Raw genomic sequence first — 22,988 nt, 5'->3', positions numbered from 1 at the left:
CTGATCCAATCGGAGCTTATTTGAATTGAATTCGAATTATCATTTTTTCAATCCAAAAATTGATGGTCAAACCAAAATTATTATATCCAATTTGAACTGTCAAAACGCCAACCCCTAGTACTAACATCAGTTACAATCCAGAAATATATTTTCGAAAATTTCATTGGAGAGAAAGTACCTATCAAAATAAATAAGATTCAAAAGTTTAGCCACTTATCCAAAGAAGATACTCCTTTTGTTTCAATTTATATTAACATATTTCTTTTTTAGTCCGTCCCAAAAAGAATAACTTCTTTTCTTATTTGAAAATAATTTATATTTATACAATGATCTATAGCCACACCAAATATATGTAACTCATTTTATACCACAAATTCAAAAGTCATTTCTTTTTTCTTAAATTTCGTATCCAATCAAATGGGTTCACCGTCCCAAAAAGAATAACTTCTTTTCTTATTTGAAAACAATTTATATTTATACAATGATCTATAGCTATACCAAATATATGTAACTCATTTTATACCACAAATTTAAAAATCATTTCTTTTTTCTTAAATTTCGTATCCAATCAAATAGGTTCACATGAATTAAAACGAACACGAACGTATCTGCTAACGTAAAATAACCGGCGAGCAAAGGTACGAAAAGATGCCACTTACAACTAACAAAATAAAGAGACAGTTTCTAAATGAACCCACTTACAACTAACAAAATAAAAAGACAGTTTCTAAATGAACAGCTTGGCAATCAAAAGCGGATTCAAAATTTTAATTTGATAAATTTACTTTGTATATTTTTATTATTGAATTCATTGCGTAATTAACAATATGGGTTCAAATATTTATTGAAATTTAGTGATCTTTTACATATATTTAAGCTCCATATTAAGTTCAATTAAACCCGTGCTGGATCACTAAATTCGACCCTGATCGAAAGTGCAACATCTCAAGTTTGAACTTTCAATAAGATAATCACGGTTACCGTAATTAACCTTTCTTAAGTGGAAAAAGGAAGTAAAAAGAGTTACATACAGTGGAAAATTGTACTACTACAGTTACTTTTGCTCCAATATTTTTTACTATAGTATACTCCAAACATAGTTTTACATAAAAAGACTACTATGCTTAAAAGCAGCAGAGCTACTATACTTTTGCTTCATCTCAAGTGGAAAAAGTAAGAAAAAGAAAAAGGGAAAATTACATAGTTACATACTTACAAATTATAATAACATTATACAAAATTTCAGATCTCCACACAGCATCCAGATTGCACAAATCCTGAGAATTCCTCAGGAACATCAATTTTCACCAATTTACTATTTTGCCCTTCTTTCTTGCTGTTTTCCACAAAGAAAAATCCATGCGGGGCTCCTTGATAGGCCGACCCGGTTACCAAGGTCCGATCACCAAGGTCAACACCACAAGCTCCGACTTTAACATTCGGGTCGGATTCAGACCAGCAAGTCAAATTTCCATTTTTGCCCACCCCTACACATGCTCTAGGGCATTGACTCGACCCCCAAGCATTCTCAACTTGCCTCCACTCACCTGTACTGAGTTCATATAACTCGGCGCTACTCTTGAACCGCCCTTGACTTTCGGTATCATACCCGCTTACGACCCAGAAATCCGACCCGATTATCACACCTTCGCACTCGTCACGCTCCTCGCTCATCCGAGGCAACTCAGTCCACTCGTCACTAGCAATATCAAATACCCACGCTGAACTCAGCGCGTTCTTGCTCTCATCGTGGCCGCCGGCGATGAAAACCCGTCCTCCGGCAGCTCCCATAGCGAAAAACGACCGAGACTCCGGCATATCCTTGCACTGAGTCCACCTCCGAGTCATGAAATCGTACACGAAAACATCCTTAATCGGATCCCAGCTCGCCGGGTTCCACCCGCCCATGACAATAAGTTTCCCTTCCGTAGTCGCAATTTGGCAGAACATCGGTAACCCATCAGGATATTTTGGAATCGGGTCAACCCGATCCCAAATACCAGTTACCGAGTCGAACACCGTGATAGCGTACCTCGGTTGTCCTACAGGTTTAGACTCGGATTGAACAGGAAGTGCTTGTACTAAACAAGCAGCTTTACGAGTAAAACCGGTTTGTTTACGATGGTAATAAAATTCCTTGCTTTGAAGAAGCCTACACCATCTTCTACAAACACGAGAAGCAACTCGGTGAGTTGAATAGTGTAATCGGCTCAAGCACTCAAGGGCAATTTCCTCGGGTAAACCCGGGAGTAACTCAGTAGTGAACTCATCTTGGGTCATTTTTTTGTTGTTGTTTATTTCTAGAAGGTTTTTTTGCTTGCAATGAAATAGAAGAAAATAAAGTGATGCAGAAATTTGGGGATTTTACGTGGATATTTATAGTAAGAGAAGAGGTCTGTGAGAAAATGACGGTCACATGATATTTTAGGGTTGAGGCACTAAGATTATTCCACGTGGCATCCGTTTATTAGGCAAGTTGATACGTCAAAATTGCACGGGAGGCGTCGAACTCATTTAATCTATACTTACTTTTTAAAAATGTTTTAACTTGTACCCGTTTTTTAAACAACTTCACGCATCTTTCTTTTCCTCCTTCGTTTTCTTCTTCTCCTTCTTCTTTTCTTCTTTTTTTTTAGGTGACAATAATTTTATATGATTGTTGTAAATTTTAATATAGTTTATAATATTTTACAATGATGAGTTGTTATGATACTTTATTTTTTGCTATTGATTAGGGTTTCTTCTTCTTCTTTTTTTTCTTAATTGCAAAATAAATTCATTAGATTTATTATTGTTTTGGCAAATTGATGATTGAGGTTTGTTTCCGATGATATTTGGAGGTTATGTTTCAAATTTGAGCTCATTTGGAGTAGATTTATGTATTAAATCGTAAATTTGATTGTTATAATTCGAAGAACAAATTTTTATTTCTGGGCAATTTGCACTTAAGGACTATTGTTATAAAAACGTTAGTTGCACTTCAGACCTTTTGGCCTTAAGTACATCTGAAGTGCAAAATGTTACTTCAGACTTATTGGCCTTAAGTGCATCTGAAGTGCACTTTTTCACTTCAGACTTATTAGTCATTGGTTGCACTTCAGAGCTGAAGTTTGTGTGCAGACATAGAACTTCAGCTCTAAGAATGCCAAAGTTCAGCAAATATAAAACAAAAACTTCAGCTCCTAGAATGCTGAAGTTCAGCAAATACAAAACAAACTTCAGCCCTAGAATGTTAAAGTTCAGCAATTACAAAACAAACTCCAGCTCCTAGAATGGTGAAGTTCAGCAATTACAAAACAAAAACTTCAGCCAAAACATGTTGTAGTTTTATTGAGCTGAAGTTTGCCATTGCACTATGAACAGAAATTTGCGTGATTGCCTTTGCAAGTCAGGCCAAACTTCAGGCCAAAATATTTGAAGTTTTGCTAGACTTCAGGCAAAACATTCTGAAGTTCAAACTTTAGACTTAATGTTTTGCTATTTTAGGCCCGTATGTCTGAAGTTATCCGAAAAATAGGTACGCTTGAAATTTTGTTTTTGCAAAGCGTGTATAATTTAAAAGTTGACCCAAAAACTGGGTATATATACAAATGCCCCCAGTTGATACCGACGTAAATTATAAAATATGGGCTTCCTCGTAATAAAATGAGACCATATTTATTATTTACTTTTTCTAGTTATATATATAATTTACATATTGATTATACGTAATTATACAAATATAATATATAAATTATACATATATTATATCTTCACCTGCTATTTTTGATTTAAGCAGTTGAATGAAAGACTATTTGGGTTAATTCTTCTAATAATAAATCGAAGAGATTCTTTTTCTTTTTCGTTTTTTAAATAGATGGGATCTTGAATTTTCATTACTTTGTCCTTTTTTGTTTTATGACTAAAGTGAAAATAAAGTATTGATTCATTTTTACTTTTCCTTTTTCTCCATTAACAAAAGTAAGCATACAATGAATATTGTTTAGTGCAAGTTAAAAAATTAATACACCCAATAAATTAAATTATGTTACCACGTAACATAAGATCAGCGCTTTAAAAGAGGAACTTAGAGGGTGTTTGGGTCAGATTTTAAACTAATCAAACTAGATTATACACATTTGGGGTAAGAAAAGGGTTGATAGACACATCATTGACTTATTATCACCTTTAATATTTTTTTCAAAATATGTAATTACTTATGTATAAAATAAATTTTAGTACTTAAAAATATTTTCAGCATTTGATATTTATCAGCATCTTTTAATCAGCTAAATCAAATGGACTCTTACTGGTGCATTTCAAAATAAAATGGTATCAAAATGTCCTCTACGACAATTTCGCTAATATTTTTCATTCGGTTATTTTGATTTCAATTTACGGACAAACTGAAATAAGTTTGGTTCTCTTGGTTCAATTTTTGATACTAAATTTTGGATTTAAAAAAATTACTTACTCTTTCTTCTTCTTCTTCTTCTTCTTCTTCTTCTTTTGCTTTGTAAAAGCAAATTTGACCAATCAATTGACAAGAAACAAATACACTACACGCGATCTCTTAGCAAAGCTATTTTGCAAAATGAAACTTTTCGGGAATTAAAAATTCTTTATATATTGATAACCCCCCCCCCCCCCCCCAAACCCAAACCACTGTTTGCTATGCACTTTGAATTTAAGAAAATACCACAAAAATAAAATCTCTAAAATACAATATTGATAGATTCTTTTTAATTCCTTGTTCAACACCGAAAATTCCTATATGGTGTATCAATAATTATGATTTAAGAGTATCTTATTTCAACTTGTCAACAATTATAATTTCATAGATCCAAGGTTTTCGCATATAATTAGCCGTCTATGAAAGTTTCTTGAAGATCTGAAAAATGCCGGCACTGAAGGAACACAGTCAACGTGATAATCCAACCCAGCGCTGACGACGTCGTATAAAGAGGTTTGAAGCAGCTTCATCGGAGATGTGTTATGTAATATAATTTATTTTTTAGCATATTCAGAAAAATATATTTTATAATTTAACTTTAAACTTTTAATTTTATACCAATATTAATAACTTATTTCTGATCACAAATTTTCAATATCTTTGTTTGGTCCGGTCAATCTTTTGGTTAAAGACGAATAATGCGTACCCCTAAATTGACGACAAAAGTAACGGTATTAATTAGGCAAATGGTTCACCACTTCACCTTTCTTGCATTGCTTTTAAAATAATGTGTAGAATAACAACTAATACATTATTTTTTTAAAATGACTTACAGGTGATATAAATCAAATCGTTTGATGTCATAATTGTGCTTTATTCAAATCTGCTGATTTTCCGACGTAGATGATTGAATTAAGCAATAGAATTGCATCATCTGGCTAAGAAATTCTCTTTATTAAAGTAACTTGTGATATTTCCTAAAAGGTGTTGCTGATTTCAATATATATATATATATATATATATATATATATATATATATATATATAGAGTCAAACATCTTTATAACAACCTCGTTTGTTCCAATTTTGTTTGATTGTTATAGCAAAGTGTTGTTATGGAAAACATATATTATAATATAATATGAAAATGGGTTCCATAGAAACTTGATTTTTTATAGTAAATGAATGTTATATAACGATACTGTTATAGAGAGGTCTGAATATTAACATATAGAGGAAATTCTCTTTTAGTATACGTTCAATAATGTATGTCTTGATTTTTCTAGATAGTTTGAATGTGAAACATGATAAATACATTAGTTGAATACACTTAAATAGGAAACGAGACATTAACGAAATAACTAGAAGGAAAATGACTAACAAGACAACCAATCAATACAAATTTGGAAAGTCCCACTTCAGATTAGGTTATGAAGCATACATTACGGTGATCAGGGGTGTTCATGGTTCGGTTTGTATCGGTTTTTCCCTAAAAAAAAAACCAAACCAAGTAAGTCGGTTTTTCAAATATTGAAACCAAACCAAATCAATTAAGTCGGTTTTTTATCGATTCCATTTTTGTCGGTTTTGGTCGGTTTTTCGGTTATTTATCAGTTTTTTTCTTAAATATAAGACATACACTACCAAACACATATTACGGAGATTACATTTTTAACGTAACATTATCAAACCAATTACTCTTTGAGAAATCTATCATTTACCAAGATATATTGATGATAATTGAATCAATTAGTAATGAATGATTTAAGTACTCAATTAAAAATCGATTACTTTTAACATGAAATAAATTCTTGTATTTAGCAAAAGAAAACTATCAATCAAACTAGAATGTAAAGGTAAAAAATTAGATTATTATAATAGCAAAAAACTAGACTAAAAATATAAACAACTAATATGTACCATAAAATTTTAGAAACTTTATATAAAAATACACACACACACACACACACACACACACACACACACACACCCACACACACACACACATATATATATATATATATATATATATATATATATATATATATATATATATATATATATATATATATGGTGTAATAATAAATTTAAATAGCTACTTCTATAGTCGGTTTGGTTCGATTTTTTCGGTTATTTTTTTATTAAAACCAAAACCAAACCAAATTTGATCGGTTTTTAAAATTCAAAACCAAATCCAAACCAAACTTAAAAAGTATCAGATTTTTTGGTCGGTTTGGTTCGATTTTCGATTTGGTTCGATTTTTCAAGTTTTTATGAATACCCCTAGTGGTGACAAGTGTGCACAATATTCCTAGATTCTAAACTTAGGTAGCATGGTTAATTATTGTTAATTAAAGATGGTGATTTTATTTATTTTCCTCATAGTACAATTATAACATAGGACGATGTGACTCATATTTCCTTTTAGATAATATCTTCTCTAAGGATTGCCTAATGTTACGACCCGAAATTTCATTCGTCGTGATGACGTCTATCTCAATACTAGGCAAGCCGACAATATCAATAACCCACAATTTCTTTTAAATACGCAAAATATAATAATTAAGTTTAAGAGAAAATTCCATAAATACTGGATATAAATACACTCCCAAAATCTGGTGTCACTGAATACATGAGCATCTATACATTACAAGTCTGGACAACACGGTCTATAATAGTCTGAGACCAAATACAGTAAACAAGGAGATAGGGAAGGAGAGACAAAGTCTGCGAAATACGGCAGCTACTTCTGAATCTCTGAAAAATCAACTGTGCGAAAGAATCAACATCCATTGTGTCCGAGTTCACCTGGATCTGCACACGAAGTGCAGGGTGTAGTATGAGTACAACCAACTCAGTAAGTGTCACGACCCAATTTCACTTGTAGGTCGTGATGGCGCCCAACACTACAGTTAGGCAAGCCAACTAATAAATAAATTAAGCATACATTGATAAAATTTAAAACCAAGAAAATATAAACCCAAACTCTACCAATATTGCTAAACTATGGCAGTGTTGGGGAACTATGAGAAGATATCAGGTTAGATGATCAACAAAGATAAGAGTTCATACTACATGTATTCAAAGGTTGCTAATGGATTGTTTCAGGCAGTTGGAGCTATTACAGGATTTGCAAGATAAGAGTTCATACTACATGTATTCAAAGGTTGCTAATGGATTGTTTCAGGCAGTTGGAGCTATTACAGGATTTGCAAGAGGTAAATTCCCCTTCACATATCTAGGGTGTCCTATTTTTTATACTAGAAGGAGGAAGGACTATTATGAGGAGCTTATCAAGAAGGTGAAGGCTAAATTGCATTCATGGAAAGGAAAACTGTTGTCATTTGGAGAAAAGGCAACACTCATCTCTAGTGTGTTGTAAAGTATGCCAGTTCACATGTTATCAGTCCTTGATCCACCAAACAGCATCCTAGGGAAGAAGTAGAACATGAGATCGTATGGGAATTGAAGAGTGGAACAACTAATATTTGGCATGAAAATTGGACTGGATTGGGTGCACTTTATAATGTATTGCCTGAAGACTTTCCAATCAATGAAGGTCTTCAGGAGGTGGCAGAACTGAGGCAAGGGAAAACATGGGATGATCAGCTGCTAGATCAAACTTTCAATGAGGAAATTGCAGAACATATAAGGTTAAATGTGCACTATGAAGGCAGTGAGGGATATTGGGATAAACCATACTGGATGCCAACTCCTTCAGGCAAGTTCAGTGTTAGCAGTGCTTGGAAAATATTAAGGCATAGGGCAGATCCTAATCAGGAATTCAAGTTAATGTGGATTAAAGGTTTGCCATTCAAGATATCCTTCTTCTTGTGGAGATTGTGGAGGCAGAAAATAGCCACCGATGACATGTGGAGGATGCAAGGGCAAATGATGATGTCTAGGTGTTGGTGTTGTCAGCAGCCCCAAGAGGAATCCATTGAGCATATATTTGTCACAAGTCCTACTGCCTCTAAGGTATGGAACTTGTTCATGGGGCTGCTGGAATTTCTGTGCAATTGATTCAATTGAAGCAGATTATAAGGCATTGGTGGTATGCTCAGTGTTGTCCGAAATTAAAGCCACTATTTCAGCAGTACCAGCTATCATCACTTGGGAGCTGTGGAAGAGAAGAAATGCAGGTAAACATGGTGGTTCAATGTCCACAAATAGGGTGATTCATGAGATAAATAGGACATTGCATCAACTAGGAAGGCTGAGGTATGCTTGGATCCCTAATATTCCATTGTTATGGCCAGACATGATTCAATACTTTGAAGGATATAAACCTATATTGATCACTACAAGAGTAACATGGCAACTTCCTTGTCATGGTTGGTACAAATGTAATACTGATGGAGCTTTAAAGGACAATCCTGGACCTAGCTCCCTAGGCTTTTGTGTGAGGGATGATGAAGGTGATGTGGTGTATGCTAGGGCAGTAGACCTGGGAGTTACAACTAATGTGGTGGCTGAAGCTAAGGCTATTCTTAAAGGGTTGGAATATTGTGTGGAGCATGATTTTTACCCTCTCATAATGGAGACTGATTCATTGGTGATGAAGAAGGCAATAGAAGGGGAATGGGATCCTCCTTGGGTAATTGCACAGGATGTGAAGAAAATTATAGAGATGAAGGACAACTTCAATGTGATCTTTCAACATGTGTTCAGAGAAGGCAACTCAATGGCGGATTTTATAGCTAACATTGTGTTCTCTTTTGCAGGTACATCTGAGTTTCATTCATTCTCTGAACTGCCTAGTGCAGGGAGGAGGTTGATCAATCTAGACAAATCTCAATCACCTAACCTTAGGATTAGGATAGCAAAGAGAAGAACCCCAGACTGATGGCTTCACAAGATTGGACTCTGAACAAACTGATACGTCCAAATGCTAAGGAAGATGTTGAACCCATCATATGATATTTTTGGAGATTGTTGAATCATTTCTTAGTGGTATTAGCATTCTTTCAAGCTCAATCTGAGGATGGTTTAGCAATGTTTTGAATGATATCTATATTAAAGGTTCTAGTAGGGAAGGATCTGAGCTTACAAGATCACAAAAAGGCACAGGCTGGCCTTTGCCTTGCAAAGTCTTCTTAAAGCCAGATCATTTCTGGCTTTTGCCTTGTAAAGCCAGCCTAAAGCCAGCTCATGCCTGGCTTTTGCCTTGTAAAGCCTGCCTAAAGCCAGCTCACGCCTGGCCTTTGGCCTGCAAAGCCTGCCTAAAGCCAGCTCATGCCTGGCTTTTGCCTTGCAAAGCCTGCCTAAAGCCAGCGCATGCCTGGCCTTTGCCTTGTAAAGCCTACCTAAAGCCAGCTCAAGCCTGGCTTTTGCATTGCAAAGCCTGCATAAAGCCAGGCTCCTCTTCTACACATTAATCTTGATGAGTGAGCACATGATTAATACTTGAACAAAATCAATCCACTGCATATGGAGATCATATAGTAGCGACACTTGGAGGACGATGCGGACTTCAACTCTGCGGTGGAGATGTTTGGAATTCATTTTAGCTTATGGACAATATACCCTGGCGCCTGGTGAGAGCTTGATAGGTGCTGCTTGGTATTTTCCAATGATAATTGGATTCACATACACTAATAAGAGAAGGAAGCATTCAACTTATCATGTTGTAATAGTTAGTTCATTAGATTTTAGCTTTTCTATCTTTTTTAATAGCTAGTAGCTTCATGCAAAAAACAACTCTACCAATGTATGTGTACCAAGACCTGGTGTCACAAGTGCATGAGCATCTAGTAAATTATACAAAACTCCAAATACTGTCTGAAATGAAATAGATAGAATATAAATATAAGAAGAGACACTGGTAGCTGCAGAACGGCTCAGAAAGGTAGCTCACCACTATGCCTCGGGATGACGTGGGTATGTGATGATAGGTCCTCCACTAGTACCTGTCTCAGATCCTGCACAAAAAGTGCAGCAAGTGTAGTATGAGTACGTATATAACGTGTACCCAGTAAATATCAAGCCTAGTCTCGAAGTGGTAGAGACGAGATAGCCGACTTTGACACTCACTATGGGTCAATAATAATAACTGAAATAAAATTAGGATATTTAAATCAGCATGGTTTACAGAATTTATAATAATTTATTTAATAAGCGGAAATAATCAAATTCCTTCAAATGTAACAAGTCTCAATATATTAATTAAATTCCTTCAATTCAAATAATTTTTAATTTATCAATTAAATCTCATTTACAGGAGTAATAATTAATTCCTTAACAAGAAAGAATAATAATCCATTAAATTTCAAAGATTTTTCAATCTATTAATTAGCTTCACAAGCTGAAATAAATTATTAAAGTATCTTGTAATTATTATTATTAAGCACGATTTCTGCCGAGGACGTACGACCCGATCGAGAGTGTCGTGTATACTGCAGAGGGACGTGCGACGCGATCCATAGATGCATCTATCCTGCCGAGTCGTTCGGCCTGCTCCACAAGAAAGGAGGACATTTTCTTATGTGCCTCCGGAAGGAGAGTATATTTATTATAAGATAAATTCGGGAGGAGAACAATTTCTTTTAACAATTAATTGATTTAAACAGAAAATAAAGCCTATGAGATTTCCACCCTTTAATATCTTTATCTAACAATTCACAATATATTCATATATATATCAATTAATATTAATTAATCAAAGAATACTATTTATACAAGTAATGCATGCTTTGAGTCCTAAACTACCCGGACTTTAGCATTAATAGTAGCTACGCACGGACTCTAATCATCTCGTGCGTATGTAGCCCCCACAATTAGCAACAATTATTTAATTTTAATCACCTATGAGGTAATTTCTCCCTCACAAGATTAGATAAGAGACTTACCTCGTCTTGCTCCAATTTAATCCACTATAAGGCCTTTTCCACGATTATCCAACTTTTTCTGACTCGAATCTAGCCAAAATAATTCGATATAATCACTAAAAATTATAGGAATCAATTTTATAAGAAAATACTACATTTTTAATAAAAATTCCGAAATTAATTAAAAATTCATCCATGGGACCCACGTCTCGGAAGCCGGCAAAAATTATGAAATCCGACGACTCATTCAATTATGAGTCCAACCATACCAGTTTCACTCAAATCTGACTCCGAATTGATACCGAAATCTCGAAAATTCGTTTCTATGAGATTTCTAAAATTTCCCAAATTTCAATCTCAAAACACTAATTAAATGATGAAAACAATGATATATTTATGTTTATAGACCAAATCCAAGTTAGAATCACTTACCCCGATATCTTTTCCTTGAAAATCTATCAAAAATCACATCTGCTCAAGCTCTAATTTGTTAAAAATGGCGAATGGGACGAATGCCCTCTGTTTTTATAACTTACAGCTCTGTCTAGTTCGATCAAGGAGCTCAATCAGGGGAGCTCGATCTCAGGGAGCTCGATCTTGGGAGCTCGATCATGGGAGCTCGATCTCAGGAGCTCGATCTTGGGAGCTCAATTTTTGGGAGCTCGATCTTGCGTGCTCGATCATGGGAGCTTGATTTTTGGGAGCTCGATCTCAGCCCACACTTTCTAGCAGAAGAGAAAAAAAATTGTAGCAACTGTTTAAGTCCAATTGTTGATCAGTTAACCATCTGAAACTCACCCGAGGCCCTCGGGACCTCAACCAAATATACCAACAAGTCCTAAAATATCATACGAACTTAGTCGAACCTCTAAATCATATCAAACAACGCTAAAATCATGAATCATACCCCAATTCAAGCTTAATGAAACTAAGAGTTTTCAACTTCTACATTCGATGTCGGAACCTATCAAATCAACTCCGATTGACCTCAAATTTTACACACAAGTCATAAATGACATAATGGAGCTATAAAAATTTTCGGAACTGGATTCCGACTCTGGTATCAAAAAGTCAACTCATCGGTCAAACTTTCAAACTTAAATTCTTGTTTTTAGCCATTTCAAGCCTAATTTAACTAGGGACTTCCAAATAAAATTTCGAACACGCTGCTAAGTCTAAAATCACCATACGGAGCTGTTGGAATTATCAAAATTCTATTCCGGGGTCATTTTCTCAAAATGTTGACCGAAGTCAAACTTAGCACTTTAAGGCCAACTTAAGGAACCAAGTGTTCCGGTTTCACCCCAAACACTTCTGAATTTCGAACCAGCCATCCCCGCAAGTCATAAATCATTACAAGCACATACTGGAAGTTTTATTTTTAGGGAACGAGGTTCTAAAAGTTAAATTGACCGGTTGGGTCATTACAGTAAGTAATAATAATAAATAAGAACTGAGAGTAGTGACGAGCTTCACAGCTAAGTCCAAATACAGAAATTCTCAACATAAAAGGGTAGGCATGCTCTCAAATTCAACATTTAAAATTCCACAGTAATTTCATATCATTCGACTGAAACAGAAGATAATGTCTTTTAGAAATTTCCAAAACAGTGATATATGACCGCTGAAATGCAGTAATAATGAAATCAATGCATCCTCTCAGAGTAAAAGTCACTCAGTCCTCCCATTCACTCCAACCTCACAGTCACTCTTTCCTCACAGTCACTCAACACTCGGCACTCGGGCACTCGACACTCGCACTCAGTAGGTACCTGCGCTCACTGGGGTGTGTACAGACTCCGGAGGGGCTCCTTCAGCCCAAGCGTTATAACAAGCCAATCATGGCATAAATCAATGAAACATGTTGCGGCTTGCAGCCCGATCCCATAAATATCCTCACAATTAGGCCTTCGACCTCACTCCGTCATCAACCTCTCTAGTCTCTCGAGCTCTCAGAAATCATGATAAGCAACCCAACAACAATGATATGATACATCAATAACGAACAAGAGAGACTGCGATGTAATATACAAGTAAAATCATGACTGAGTACAAAATAGTAATTTAACAGATAATTCAACGACCTTTGTGAGTCCCAACAGTATCAACACATGGTTTAAATATGATTTATAGTTCGATTTCTCTAATACGCAGAAAAATATATGGATAACAATAATTTATTCAACTACACATATCCATGAAATTGACTAAGTCACAATTTCTATGGTGCACGATCACACGCCGGTCACCTAACATGTGCGTCACCTCAAAACCAATCACATAACACATAATCTGGGGTTTCATACCCTCATGACCAAATTTAGAACTGTTACTTATCTCAAACCGTGTAATTCTTTATTCCGCTATGCCCTTGCCATGAGAATTGGTCTCCGAAAGCCTCATATCTAGCCACAATTAATTTGATTCAGTCAATATTAATTATTGTAATTAATTCCATAAAGAAATACTAATTTCTCCACTAAAATCTGAAATTTAACTCAAAAATCGTCCGTGGGCTCCACATCTCGGAACCCGACAAAATTTATAAAATATGAACGCCCATCCAACCACGAGTCCAACCATACAAATTTCACAAAATTCCGACATCAACTCAACCCTCAAATCTTCAATTAAAGTCTTTGAAGATTTCTACCATTTTCAACCCAATCTTTACCCATTTGAACTCAACAATCTTTTCACAAACCTTATTGTTATGTGTATGTATAAATAATACTTTCACACCCAAGAATCATACTCCCAATCATCCATCCTTACCCAAACTCGAAATTGAAGACTAGGGGTTAGAACCCTACCTCTTGGGTAAAGATCTTGTGATATTTCCTTGTTGGATTTCAAAGCTTGAACAAGATCTTGATGAACAAAGCACTTGAGCTTCTTCCTCTCTATAGAACACTCTCCCTTCTCTCTAAAAATGTCAGACTTTTTGCTCTAAAATGAGCTTCAAGGGGTATAAATCGAAGTAGGATTGGGTCAAAAATTAGAAAGAATTGAAACCCCGACGCAAATTTGCGATCGCATAACACGTATGCGGTCCGCAAATTGACCGCTTAATTGAAGCTCCAAAACGAGGGTTGCCTGGATGGGTCTGCGGTGATTATGCGGCCCACATACCTGTTTTGCGGTCGCATAATGCACCACGGACTTCCTCAAATCTTGCCTCGCATTTGCTTCACTCTGCGACCATTATGCGGTCCGCAGAGTGATTCTGTGACCGCATAGTGGGCGCAGAAATGTTCTCTTCTGCCGAAATTTTTTTCCTTTACACATCGGCGCATTGTTCAACCCAAAAAGTCCGAGCCACGACCTTTGTACTAATTAATCTTCCTCGGCATCATAAAACCTTAATTTTCATAGCAAAATTTCTCCGGGGTCGTTACACATAAGTCAACATCCGGTCACTCTTTTTAACTTAAGTTCTAAACCTTGGAACTAAGTGTTCCAAATCATTCCAAACCTCACATGACCCGAACCAATTACCCCCGACAGGTTAAATAACAACCGAAAAGCACAATTTGAGTAGTAAATGGGAAGATGGGGTTGTAATACTGGAAACGACCGGTCGGGTCGTTACACATACAAAGTGTAATTTTTTACCAATGTAAGGCGCAATGTAGTTCATTCCTTTTTTTTCGTCAGAATATTATATTTTATGTATAAGGTTTAAATAGTTTTTTTTTTATGTATATATAAAGTAAATATTGAATGCCCTTGACTTTTCATGTATTTTTTTTTTTCATATTTTAAATTTCCTTAGTGAAAATTCTGACTCCATTACTAATCTACGATTACTTATTAAACTTAAATGAAACAACTGTTTAGAAAATTTTGTAAAGATAATACTCTCTTCGTTGAATTTATATGACGATATTTAACTCATCATGAAATTTAAGAAAGATAGATTTTTAGCACAAAAGAAATTAATTAAGATGATTTTGAGATGATTACTAATCAGCAATTAACCATTGTGAATTATGCAGTCGCAGACTCGCTGCACGCAGAGGAGGACACATGCAAATTAATTAAGGTGAGCTTTAGCCCATATTAGCATCATCTAAATGTATCTAGAAGAATATAATGAAACACTAGGGAAAGAATCTTGACAATATACAAAAGAAAGAGAAAAAAAGACACTAGCTAGAAAAAGAAAGAACAAAAGCACAATTGACTGGCCATTTGGAAAAAGGATAAAAGGTGGGGCTCTTATTGAAAATGATTGGCCCTCTATATTCGAGAAAATATTAAAAATTTGAGAAGTGGTGCGATGGAGACGTGAGAAATTTAGAATTTAGGATTGAACTTTACGTAATTATTTAGATTAATCGGAACCTTAATATAAATATCAAATAAAAATAAAATTTTTATCAGCAACCTCAATGCTGCCACGTGGAAGATAAACTTTATGATTATCGTAATTTAAATGCATACTTCTTAGTCAGCTTCTCTGTGTCCACAAAAGAATGTATGACCCACATGGGTCCACATTGTCTTTAGTAAAAATAAAAAGGAGGCCCCTAACAATTAATATATATATATATATATATATATATGTATGTATGTGTGTGTGTGTGATTGGGTACAGTTTGTTCCTTGATTTTTTTCGAAGGTGACTTGACAAATTAATAGTCTCGTTTAATCATTCATTATAATATGGATAGGGTTTCCATGTTCAGTGATTTGTTTATCTATTCAGACAAACAACGAACTTATCCAGAGAGAGTGACTCAATCAGTAAATAATACTATTAAAAGTTGTGACGGGATGATAAATATTCTTTTATTTTTAATTAGAGATTTTGAATTTGAGCTCTAAAAATAATACTCCTTTCGTTTCAATATATGTGAACTCATTTAATTGGATACGAAATTTAAGAAAATAGAGAAGACTTTTGAATTTGTAGTATAAAATAAGGCACATATATTTTATGTGATTATAATCATTACATAAAGGTAAATTATTTTCAAATGGAAAAAAAGGTCATTCTTTTTAACACGGACTAAAAAAAAAATATGTTCACATAAATTGAAACGGAGGGAATATTACTTTTGATAAGAAACATTTTACCCTTCTAAAGTGGGACTATTTAATGCGAATCCGAATTAATGGTATCCTAAAGTGTATATTGAATACAATTTAAAAAAAAAGAAAAGAAAAAAAGAAGAAGCAATCAGGGAATGGTTTCCTTTTCCATGTTCTCAATCTGTGATAAGAGGCCCACTATACAAGTTAAATCTATGACTTCCTGCACGTCTTTTTCTTTTTCTTTTATTTATTTATTTATGTAAGCTGATGTACCTATGAAGCAAGTAAAAATATGCATTTTGATATGAAACCCTTGGCAGAAAATAATTAATAAGAGAATACGATCTTCAATTGTAGTTTTGCTCTATATAAATATTTTTTCTTATCGTGGACTCATAGTTCCAATAAATATATGTTATGAAATAGTAAATACTTTTACACCATCTTCTTGTGTCGAGGGTCTATCGGAAACAATTTATCTACTCTTCTAGAATAAGGATAAGATTTGCGTACACACTACCTTCTCATGCCTAAGTAGTGGGATTTCACATAATAGATGTTGTTGTTGTAGTACAGGGAGATTGTAAAGCAATTATTTGTTACTAAATTTACAAATGTATAAACTCTTGATTATATTACTTTAATAAACCTTCTGGAACATTGGCATGATTTCTTTTATTATAATAATTGACTTCGTCAACTATCATCTCTTTTATTTAAAAAATAAAATGGTATCTTGTCGATGCTTGGATTATCTTTAATTATTTGAATGTGATGTTAGGAGGAACGCACTTATTACAAATTTACAACCATGTCCTAAATTATTTGTTGCTTTTCTCTTGAGCTTTCTGCGCCCATTGTCTTGCCAAAGCCAGTCACTTTTTTTTTTGTTTTTTTTTGGAGGGGGGGAGAAGAAAATCTAAAGCATCCTAGATTACAATTAGACAAGCAATTTGTTTGAAACTGTAGGTTTTGGATAAGCACTACACAACTTGCGCATAGAAATACTTATTAGGTCAATTTCCTAAAATTTTGCGTCACTCAAAGTCTTTCTGCAATATATATGAGCTAATTAGTTTCTGTATGCAAACAATAATAATTTGTTCAAAGTTCCTGTTGTTCCAATTAGTAATGTGGATTCGGACTTCAAATATTATAGACTTATAGTTATGAGTTGAGAGAGTTGGTTTTGAAATGTTTAATTATCTAACTTTATTTTTACGTACTTTTCACGTATTATATAAACTTTGATCTCGAACCATTGAGTTATGTCGAATCTGGGAACCCATTCTTTTGTGTTTGTTTCAAAAGATTATATCATTCATAAAGAATTAAAGAAAGAAAAAGTTCCGAATATTAGTTTGATTGCTTGATATTTTATTTTGCAAACTCGTTCTTTTACGTCAATGCCTCCTTATTTTTGCAGAATTATTATTCCCTAATGATGAACTCCATGTGCTCCTTTTTTTTTAAGAAAGAAAATTCTGTCTTTGTTTGCTTTTTCCACACGATAAGACCATCACAAAAATCTTAAATATATTTGAGTTACGCATTCGATAATGGCCTACACTCAAGGGCGTATCTGGTTAACTGATATGAGTTCACGTGAACCCATACTTCTCTATTTAAATTATGTGTAATAATGTTATGTTTCTATAAAATTACTTAAATATATGTGTGTGCACCCATGCTTAAAGACTCCTATGCAATAATTATTACGTGCATCCCTACAAGTGAAATTGACAGTTCAAATCTCACTTCGGACAGTCTTATTTTTGGCACGAAGTTTATATATATATATATATATATATAATGTAAAAATCACAAAAAATTCAAAAAAGAATATAATGTGGAACCTATAATTTTAAAAGTATAGTGAGTTTACGAAAAAAAGACTAAAGTTAAACCGTCAAACTTAATCGAGATCCAATAATATACCGATCATCTTGAAATCCTAAATCTGTCTATGTTTAGATCCACTGTCTCTTCTCCTTGTAATAATTCTAAATTTGTATTACTATTAGTTAAACAATTGATAGAAACGAAAAGAATTATGAGGGACCCACATTGAGGAGGAGGATAAGATGGGGACATGTTTGGTTGTAACGTGATTCACTGATTGGACTTAACAACGGCCAGTTCAGACTTCAGTTGCTTTGTCGTTAAATTAGGGTTATGACTTGGAAAGTTGCTGGATTTTCTGTACCTTTTTTTCTCTACTAGAAATTCTTTCATTTTAACGCTAAAATCCGAAATTTCTAATTAAGTGGGGAGACATCTCATTCATTACCTAAAAGAGGCATCTCATTCATTGTATATAAAAACTTACTACATGTAGTCTAGGAGTGTACATGAACCGAACCGAGTTGGTTCGTTTTTTTTTTTAATCAAAATCAATCCAAACCAACTATATTGATTTTGATCGGTTCGATTTTGTGAGATTTTTCGGATTTTTCGAATTTTTTGTGACATGAATATTATTTCAATCTAACATTGTTAAAATTATAAATAAATTTTTGCAAAGTGAATATGTTTTTAGTAAAAATTTAAAAAATTGACAAACATATGATCTATTAGAATATTCTTGTGGGAGAATTGTTTTTAGTAACACATGATAGTTATTTTCTTAGTCGTCTAACAATAATTTTTTGTTGATGTACGTTTTTCAAGATTAACCGAATTTAATAATTAAATATAATATGAGACCCAAATAATGATGTGTCCTATTTAAATTTGAATTATTGAAATACTATTTCAAATTCGAAAAATATATAAGAAATCTTGACATATGAGTGTGAAATAACAAAAAGATGATTAATGCATTTCAAGAATACATGATAAAAAAGTGATACAACCCATTATTTAAAATAAATAAAAATGAATGCACTTCACAGTTTTATTGAGAGGATCCTAAATATTTTTAGATAAGAAAATTATATATAAAGTATTAAAAGTATATATAAAAATTATATATTTATATGTCGTTTGATTCACGTTTTTTTACTCAATACCAAATCAAATCAAACATAAACTAATCAGATTTTTTAATCGGTTTGGTTTGACTTTTCAATTTGGTACGATTTTTCGGTTCGATTTGAACACCCCTAATGTATTATATACATCAATTTGATAAATATATGATATGTATCTTTATTGTTACATTTGATTTTGATGAAACTTGAACCGATTTTCTTTTTCCTATCATAACACGTGAAGTTAGCCATCTGAAATTCTAAACTAAATCTGAATTGTTGTGGCGGAGTTTAAGTGAGCTTCGTCAAAAAATTATACTCCTATTATTTATATATATCAAATATTACATTTTGTGATATATTTAAAAAGTATATCCTTAACCGATTTTCTGGCTCCGCTTGCCGTTTCGATCTTGATCTTCTCATAAGTCATATCCATAGTGGATAATAGGTACGGACAATCCTAGCCAAACAATAAATGATTAAATAGCACAAACAGAGATAAGAAAAAGGAAAATAGAAAATAGAAAAGACGCAAACGCCGCGTCTCAATAGCAGAATGATATCTTTCCTTATAGTTAGAGGCCTGATATTATTCACTCATATTTTAAAAGGAGATTTCCCCCTATTTAAGTATATTAAATTTATGGCAGTATTCTGATAATATATTTGATTCTTTAATTTTCATCCGAACAGTCTCCATCTTCTTAGCTGCTTTCACACCCTCAAATATAAATGAAGATTGAAGACTATACTACTTTTACACAAAAAATGAAAATAAAAAAGAAGAAAATCTATCATTAAAAAAAAAAAAGATGCGCAAATAGAACGGTCTATTGTGTAAATTTTATAAGTCAGTCAATGAAAGACATGCCGCGCTATATATTTTCTTTCTTGTTATCGTTACTATTAATTAATGTCATTGAGTTTTTATTACTCCAAATTAATAGTCAAAATACTCTTTTAATTTGCATATATTATTATTGGAGCAAAGTATAGATGATTTTTTCTTTTGAAATCATTAATTCTCAAGAGATCTAGTCAGTAATTTGGTTTGAATATATCATTAAGTGCACCACAAATAATAGCCAGGGGGCTAATTAGACTGTTGTGCATCTGTCATTTTCCTTTATTTAAATCCCTTTTTTATCTTTGTCCCAAATCTTTTGCCTGTTGCACCTTATTAGTCTAATGTTTGACAAACACACTTACGCAAGTAATTGTATTTTCGTCCTTATCATTTTAAGGACATCCAAACAACGAAGATTCGCCCTCTTCGAAAACAAAAAGGAAGAATGGATGAGGATCGAGACAGAAATGTCAGCCTCTCCAAAGAAGATGGGTAAGAAGATGTGTTTAACCAGAGACGGATCTATGATTTGATATCTATATTTGTCATTGTCTATCATTAGTAAAGGAGATTCGATTAGAGTATATATTTAGTCGGTTCGATTCGTTTTGAATTGATTCGTTTCGATTAGTTCGATCCACTTTAAATTAATTTATTTTGATTTAAAAGCTTTTTGGTGCATAAATAAATAAGTGATCACCAAATTGAATAAGTTTTGTCCACTTCGATCTAAATTTCTTTCAATTTAAATTCTATTGAATAATATGATCAAAAATATAAAATAAAAACAAACTTTTAAATCAGCAAATACACCCACTAGACTAATGTTATGTGTATTGATGCCATAATTTTAGAAAATTTTGAAAATCGGGGAATAACATTATATGGATAAAAAGAGAAAATAATAAAAATCACATTCAAACAAAATTTTGAAGATTTTGGAAAAAACGGAAAGAAAAATATTTAATACATAATAAAAATGGGGTTGTATTAAGAGAGGAAATACAAAGATGCATACATTAAAAAAATTAAAATTGAATTTTTTTTGAAAGAAAATGGAATATGCAAGAACATAAAAGTGAGAACTCGTTTTGTTAACCAAAGGGATTCGATCTTGTGTCCTCCGCAAGGAGGTCTAGCAATTTCACCATGGCACTTAGAGTCAATTCTGTACTTCGGGTGCCAAGCTTTATGTATGTAATATTTTCAATGTAAGATACCAGTACATATATAAAAAATTTAACCGAGCGATCAGGTGGCGTGGAACCCCAAATCAACTATATAGATCTGCCCTTATGTTTAATCCCAAAAATGATTTTCTAGGCCAAAAAATAAATTTTATATGACAGGTCACAAGCAATCGATTCGATCCGAAAGATATAAATTTTCGTTAATATAACGTGATATAGAAGTGAAAAATAAATTCAATGATAGATAATATAATAAATATAAAACAAAGAAGAAATAATTCTTATTGAATGATCCTTGATAGGATGATGAGTCGAACAAAGCTTGAAGGGCCGAACTATGGCTAACTTGGGAGCAAGATGCTATGAATTACAATTTATAGAATTGTAGAGAAGCAAATTAGATTCCTTCGGATCGAATCAGTTGCTTGTGGCCCGTCATATACAATTTATTACTTTGACCTTTAAAATTATTTTTTGGGTTAAACAGTTTGGTTCCGTTACCGGGAACTCATGCAAATTTGCTATTCATCCAAAGATACTATCATTTTTTTTTAATATTTGCTTGTTTTCAGTTTAAACCTTCATCATGAACGAAATTTGCCAATCAACACAGTTGAGGACAACCAAGCTCGAGATGGTTTTACCATGCAAAATGAAAAGGGAAGAATAGCCATGATAATGATAAGTAAGCAACAAGCAAAGAAATATGGAGAATGTACATCGGTATATTGGTACCGCAACTATTATTATCGGAACTGATTATAACGAATCTACTCCAAAAAGTTCTAAAACAGGAGGTTCAGATACATCAGGTAATTTTAATTTGTAAAATTTAGTTCTAACTTTACAGAAACAGATCAAGGAACAGAACGGGCGGATAGAACACCTCCGAAAATTTCCAATTATTTCACGAGAATGATATGCATATCCGTTACAACACCGAGCTTCAAATAGAGGAAGGCACGGAAATTCAATCAAAAGTCAAAAATAGGTTCGAAAACCAAACCGAGGTGATTCTTGGGTGATCCGAGCAAAGAGATACGAGATTTTCTTCACGGGCTAAAACAAATTCGGACCTTCCCGAACAGGTAAGGAATCACCTTACTAAATTGATAAATTTCACCGGAGAAGAATGAAGGTTAGGACAAGCATGGGTAAAACACCCATGAGATTGCTTACAAAGATACCGCACCTGAAAACTGGAAAAGAAAAGTTAGGTGCGGGATGAATAATTAAAGATTACGAGGAAGAAGGTTCATTAATAGCCATGGACAATTAAATAAATATTTTCGGAAACAATCATTGAACCGAAAGAATCAGAAGCCACGAGGTCAAATGTTGAAAAACTAGAAACTATCATTGACTTCCCAAATAAGAAGGTTTACGTTGGTCGAGACTCGACATCGAATTTAAAGTTAAGTTGATTAAACTTTTACATGCTAACACAAATTGCTTTACTTGCCCCTATGCTAACATAACATGTATACCACCGGAGGTAATGATTTATATGCTCAATATTGATCCCGCGGTATAATCCGATCAAGAAAAATAAGAAACTGGAGTCAAATAATAAAATATAAAGTTTTAAAATTTTAAAAGGTCGGTTTAGTTCGAAAAGTCGAATCATTCGGACTTGCTAGTGAACATCAACCCATCATTACTTTCAAAATTCCGAGGA

The 22,988-nt window shown here is 33.6% G+C and overlaps 1 protein-coding gene across 1 annotated transcript; it reads right to left on the bottom strand.

The window, feature by feature from the left end:
* Positions 1-1,058: 1,058 nt before the first annotated feature.
* Positions 1,059-2,352, bottom strand: LOC104088024 (F-box/kelch-repeat protein At1g15670-like). Its single transcript, XM_009592628.4, has one exon. It carries the CDS (start codon positions 2,278-2,280, stop codon positions 1,243-1,245), a length of 1,038 nt encoding a protein of 345 aa, XP_009590923.1. The 5' UTR covers positions 2,281-2,352; the 3' UTR covers positions 1,059-1,242.
* Positions 2,353-22,988: the final 20,636 nt, after the last annotated feature.

Source organism: Nicotiana tomentosiformis, chromosome 2 (genome assembly GCF_000390325.3).
Source record: "Nicotiana tomentosiformis chromosome 2, ASM39032v3, whole genome shotgun sequence".
NCBI classification, from domain to species: domain Eukaryota; kingdom Viridiplantae; phylum Streptophyta; class Magnoliopsida; order Solanales; family Solanaceae; genus Nicotiana; species Nicotiana tomentosiformis.
Note: the sequence above shows the minus strand (reverse complement) of the source record. Positions and strands in the feature narration are given on the sequence as shown.